Genomic DNA, 5,907 nt, shown 5'->3' with positions numbered 1-5,907 from the left:
CTCGGCCGAGAAACCATATGCCGGTCCGGAGTGCGGGAGATGTGCCCCGCGGAAATCAGAACTTATCAAACATCAAAGAAGTCACACGGGGGAGAAGCCATATTGCTGTGCTGAGTGCGGGAAAAGCTTTTCACAGAGTTCCAATCTTTCTGCACATCAGATATGTCACACAGGCGAGAAGCCGTATTCGTGCTCTGAATGCGGGAAGTGCTATCCACGGAAATCAGAACTTCTCAAACATCAAAAAATTCACACGGGTGAGAAGCCATATTCCTGCTCTGAGTGTGGGAAACGTTTTCTTCAAAAACAATATCTCAATGTACATCAGAGATCTCACACGGGGGAGAAGCCTTATTGCTGCTTGGAGTGTGGAAAGTGTTACTCAAGGGTATCAGAATTATCCAGACATCAGAGATTACACACGGGTGAGAAACCATATGCCTGCCCCGAGTGCGGGAAAGGTTTTCCACGGAAATCAGAACTGGTCACACACCAAAGATATCACACAGGGGACAGGCCGTATCCCTGTTCTGAGTGCGGAAATCGTTTCCTGTGGAAATCAGAACTTGTCAGACACCAGAGGTCTCACACTGGTGAGAAGGTGTTTTCCCGCCGTCCATGATCAGGTGGGTGGAGTTGAGGGGCGGGAACATAAAGTGATGGAACGCTCTGACATGTGGAGATGACGTGTGGACTCTACAAGATGAGATCTTCTATGTGATGTCACATCATAAATACTTCTATGTCACAGATGAGACTTTCTGCCGTTCTGTTGGTTTAGGGTGAAGATCTGATGAAGATGAAAGTTGAGGGTGAAGTAGAAGAGACGTATGTGAGGGATGATCAGCGATATACGGAGGAGGCCGGGATGATGAGGACATCCATAGAGGAGGACACGCCTACAGAGACCAGCACAGGTGGGTCATAATATATTCTTCTGTTATCCGGGGGAGGGGCTGCCAGTTTATACTCTGATCCTCTTATTTCTTAGAGGTCACATGACCCAGTGCCTAGGCTTGTGGTTAAGTGAGGAACATGCTCCTCACAGTCCCGCTTGGCCCCGCCTCTTCTGACAAGGCTGTGTCCATGTAGAAGTGATCTGGGAGGATGCCCTTTGACTGAAGAGGGGAGGAGTCCCGGCTGGTTGGGACCTCCTCATAGAACATCCGCTCCCTCAGACCTCCTGATCCAGATGGAATGTTGAGTGAAGTCATCTAACCCTCTCCTATCTCTCCGTCATGTGTCTCTATGTTTCCAGGACACGCCATGGAGGAACCCTCAAAGGATCGTCTGACTTTATCTCCAGGTTGTAAGATGGAAGATGAGGACGTCACAGCAGATTGTGCGGGAGAAGAGACAATGAGCTCAGCTATGGATGGTGGACGTCACAGTGTGGATAGACCATGGAATCCCTCTGACTCTGAGCGGCCTCTTCCTGTGGGGGATGGGGCCGGAATTCAGGGGGAGAAGCCATATTCCTGTCCTGAGTGCGGAAAAAGTTTTTCACAGAGGAATAATCTTTCCAGACATCAAAGGTTGCACTCCGGAGAGAAGCCGTATGCCTGCCCTGAGTGTGGAAAGTGTTTTTCACAGAAGTCCTATCTTTCTATACATCAGGTATGCCACTCGGGCGAGAAACCATATTCCTGTCCGGAGTGCGGGAGATGTTACCCGCGGAAATCAGAACTTATCAAACATCAAAGAAGTCACACGGGGGAGAAGCCATATTGCTGTGCTGAGTGCGGGAAAAGCTTTTCACAGAGTTCCAATCTTTCTGCACATCAGATATGTCACACAGGCGAGAAGCCGTATTCGTGCTCTGAATGCGGGAAGTGCTATCCACGGAAATCAGAACTTCTCAAACATCAAAAAATTCACACGGGTGAGAAGCCATATTCCTGCTCTGAGTGTGGGAAACGTTTTCTTCAAAAACAATATCTCAATGTACATCAGAGATCTCACACGGGGGAGAAGCCTTATTGCTGCTTGGAGTGTGGAAAGTGTTACTCAAGGGTATCAGAATTATCCAGACATCAGAGATTACACACGGGTGAGAAACCATATGCCTGCCCCGAGTGCGGGAAAGGTTTTCCACGGAAATCAGAACTGGTCACACACCAAAGATATCACACAGGGGACAGGCCGTATCCCTGTTCTGAGTGCGGAAATCGTTTCCTGTGGAAATCAGAACTTGTCAGACACCAGAGGTCTCACACTGGTGAGAAGGTGTTTTCCCGCCGAGTGCGAGAAATGTATTTTTCAAAAGTCAGCACTGGTCATACGTCAGACGCCTCACATGGGGAAGAAGCCACTTCTTTGTCCTGAATGCTGGAAGTCCAACCTTTTCCAAACATCAGAGACCCCACACAATCCTGGAGGTGTATTAGTGTACAGCGTGCGGGAAATGTCTTCTATATGACTCATCAGAGATCTGACGCTGGGAAGGCGCACACCTTGATATACACCTCAGAAAACACGGGGCTGAGCTCTCCTCTGATCTTCATAAGGAAATCGGAGATGACTAAAGACTTGAAAGTTGTGTCTGGTTTCCTCTGCTGGGGGCGGGGTCACTGCTGGTTGAGTCCCTCTAGCAGTGTAGTCTGATCTCCCTTCGAAGGAAGACATCGTGGTGAGGGAGGAGCTTGTGGATGAAGAGAAGGGGAGATCAGACTACACGACAGGACTGACCATGTCACTGCAGTAGGGATCAGTCTGCACAGGCAGCTCCATTGACTCGGAGGCCCCCTGCTGGTAGGAAAGTGGAACACACGACACCTTCAGATAAAAGTGGAAATCTATTAACAACGTTTTTTTCTGATACAAATAAAGAATACAAGTTCTTATCATCAAGATGTGAGTCTCTCCTTCAGAATCAGTCCCTGCCTTAAGACAGAACTCCTCCATCATCTCATATCCCTCTTCTCCCCATCCTCATCATATCTTTTCTACCTTTTGTCTACTTCACGTGACCCTGTTACCACAGACAAAGCTTCTACACTTTTGGCCAACACCCACTTGAGCTCCTGCCCCCTGGACCCCCCCCTAACCCCCCTCACGACTACTCCGGTCACCCTCTAGTTCTATCCTACACTCTCTCTCAAACCAGCACTGACGACCCCCATAGTGAATAAGCCCTCAGTGGACCCCATCAGTCTGAACAATTTAGGACCCATCTGCTCGCTCCCGTTTACCTCCAGACTTCTTGAATGCCTGGTCTTCAACCTCCTGAGCCGCCGCCAGACCGTGAACAACCGCAATGACCTGTTCCAGTCTGCCTCTTGTCCACAACACTCTACAGACACGGCCTTCCCTGCTTAACCCAATGGCCACCACTCTATACTTGTACTCCTAGACCTTCCTGGTGCCACAAAGCTGACCACACTCTCCTCCTCAACAATCTCCGCTTTCATGGCCTCCAAGACTTCGCTCTCTCATGGTTCTCCTCATACCTTCAGTGTCACTTACAATTCTGCCTCTTCCACTTTCCGTACGGGTCCCCCAAATCTCTGTCCTTGGGCCCCTTCTACGCTCTATCTACACCTCCTCCCCGGGTCAGCTGATCACCTCCCATGGCTTCCAATACCATCTCTCTGCCGATGACAACCAAATCTACCCCTCAGCTCGCCACGTCTATCTCCTCACCCATCAATAACAGATGACGCCTCAAAGATTCTAATTTACTCCCCTGTGATATATCGTCTCGACTACTGTAAGGCCCCTCCTTGTTGGCCTATCACTAAACAGGCTCCTCCCCCTTCAGTCTATCATGATTGCTGCTGCCAGACTCATCCACCTTACCAACCGATCAGGAATATCCCGTACACCTGCTCCACAGCCAGGCTAGGTCACCTAAAGTCAAGTCATCTTCTTCGGGAGCTTTCCGGGGGACAGACCGGGTTTTCCCTCCGAAGTATCCTCAGACAGGCTCCTCCCCCTTCAGTCTATCATGATTGCTGCTGCCAGACTCATCCACCAGGGACAGACCGGGTTTTCCTGCCGAAGTATCTTCAGATAGGCTCCTCCCCCTTCAGTCTATCATGATTGCTGCTGCCAGACTCATCCCCCTTACCAACCGATCAGAAATATCCCGTACACCTGATCCACAGCCAGGCTAGGTCACCTAAAGTCAAGTCATCTTCTTCGGGAGCTTTCCGGGGGACAGACCGGGTTTTCCCGCACTGTCACTGCCGAAGTATCTTCAGATATGGTGCAACCAAAGCCGAGAGCCTGTCATGTCTGAACCTCAGACTTCTGACCGGCATTTTCCCGGCATCACAGAAAAGGCCTAAAGCAAGACTGATGAATGGTCTCGTACACGGAGTAGGTGTACGGGACATTCCTGATGAGGAGTGAGGTCCCTGCCAACGTATTACCAAGACCGAACTTCAAAAAGACTCAAACGAAAATGGCGGAGTTGACCGTTCCTAGGCCACCATCCCATGGCCCCTACCCTAAACCAGATCTCGTGTCACAAGGACCCTCCAACATCCCATCTCCCCGATCTCTTCATCACCCCGGTCACAACCACTCTAGAACCCACAAATGGGGTGAAGGCTGAAAAACTGGCTATACAAGGAGGGGGGCGAACATCCATCGTTTGGTTACTAAGGGTGGCTAGAGGGGACATCCCAAGGCAACCGATAATATATTTATACCCCATGGTGGGAGTAGAGATGACCCGTCTACCAGGATATACAGTCCATACACACACAGCACAAGGCCGAGTTCACACTACGAGACAGGATTGCAGTTCCTCTGAGCTCCACAAGATGGTGATCTCCCTTATACCCTGACAGGAAGTGATGTCACATATAAATAGGAAGTTCTAGCTCTGAGGTGATTTTTGGAGGAAGTAGTTATGACCTCAGAGATCGGTGCCGTACACAGTCATTGGTTTCTTCTCAACGTGTGAACTGTTGTACGGTCCCCTCAGAGCCCAACTGAACCTTCAGCTCAATACGTTCCAGGTGCATCAAAACGCTTCCGTCCCATTCAAGTCTATGGGAGGATAGCGCGCAGGCTCTAGATCTTCAGCCGGTCTGCAGACCACGTAGGAGGTCACCACCATCGTTGGAGGTCGGTACAGACCTGCCGAGGGGAGACACAGCTCCGGTTGGAGGAGCCGGGGAGATGATTATGAAGTATTCTATTATTATAAAGAAGTCCTTGTAGGCAGACAGAAGAATGAGGTGGAAGTTGTTCCAGTTTCTCTGCACCGTCCTGTAGGCACACAACGATCTAATCAGGAGCAAAAGTCTTCCTCTGAGTCCTCTCTTCTAGACGGCTTTCTTGGCTCTGTGAAGCTTTTTCTTACCAAAACTCACTACAGAACTTTCTTCATTCTCTGATGTCCTTCTATGTGCAGGCTCCTACAGAAGAAACCTCCATCGATGACATGACCACATGAAGATGGACATGCACCAGGCTCAGATGACCGAGAGGATACTGAACCTCACCCTGGAGATCATCTACCTGCTGACCGGAGGGGTGAGGAGGATTCTGGGAGGTCACATGACCTGACCGGAGGGGTGAGGAGGATTCTGGGAGGTCACATGACCTGACCGGAGAGGTGAGGAGGATTCTGGGAGTCTAACATGATGTTCCTATTGGTTTCTCCATCCAGAGTTTTCCTCTTCTGAAGTCTGGTGATCATGTGACCATCACAGTGCCCCCATGTGACTCCCTAAAACCCGAGAGACCCGACATGGAGAAGGTTCTAGAAGTCACCAAGAAGATGATGGAGCTGCTGACGGGAGAGGTGAGCGGTGCCGGGAATTCTGGAACATGATCCAGGAACAGACAAGGGGCGTGTCTGGGTGGTGACGGGAGAGGTGAGCGGTGCCGGGAATTCTGGGACATGATCCAGGAACAGACAAGGGGCGTGTCTGGGTGGTGACGGGAGAGGTG

General features: G+C 50.4%; 2 protein-coding genes across 3 annotated transcripts in view; both read left to right on the top strand.

Annotated features, from left to right (window-relative positions):
* LOC108800878 (zinc finger protein 585A-like) overlaps window positions 1-5,907 on the top strand; it is a 50,570-nt gene that overhangs the window by 20,224 nt on the left and 24,439 nt on the right. The window contains exons 3-4 of the mRNA XM_018572862.1: window positions 40-601; window positions 1,471-2,218. Coding sequence (XP_018428364.1) covers window positions 40-601; window positions 1,471-2,218 — 1,310 coding nt within the window. The remainder of the gene's footprint in view (window positions 1-39; window positions 602-1,470; window positions 2,219-5,907) is intronic.
* Window positions 5,376-5,788, top strand: LOC108800880 (gastrula zinc finger protein XlCGF53.1-like). 2 transcript variants are annotated; one of them, XM_018572864.1, is made up of 2 exons: window positions 5,376-5,487; window positions 5,624-5,788. In XM_018572864.1, exons 1-2 carry the CDS (start codon window positions 5,404-5,406, stop codon window positions 5,786-5,788), a joined length of 249 nt encoding a protein of 82 aa, XP_018428366.1. In that variant the 5' UTR covers window positions 5,376-5,403. The 2 variants fall into 2 exon arrangements, 1 of the variants encoding a protein (XP_018428366.1); XR_001942122.1 differs by lacking the exon at window positions 5,376-5,487 and adding an exon at window positions 5,558-5,569 and having other exon boundaries at window positions 5,624-5,764.

The sequence above is a fragment of the Nanorana parkeri genome, unplaced genomic scaffold (assembly GCF_000935625.1).
Source record: "Nanorana parkeri isolate BGI_ZX_2015 unplaced genomic scaffold, ASM93562v1 scaffold2148, whole genome shotgun sequence".
NCBI classification, from domain to species: domain Eukaryota; kingdom Metazoa; phylum Chordata; class Amphibia; order Anura; family Dicroglossidae; genus Nanorana; species Nanorana parkeri.
This window is presented reverse-complemented; position numbering and strand designations above follow the sequence as displayed.

What these genes read in the sequence shown, in the direction of transcription:
- LOC108800880 (XM_018572864.1), top strand. Translation starts at nt 5,404, where the DNA reads ATGAAGATGGACATGCACCAGGCTCAGATGACCGAGAGGATACTGAAC. An exon ending in TCTACCTGCTGACCGGAGGG is followed by an intron (nt 5,488 to 5,623) that starts GTGAGGAGGATT and finishes TTCTCCATCCAG; the next exon opens with AGTTTTCCTCTTCTGAAGTC.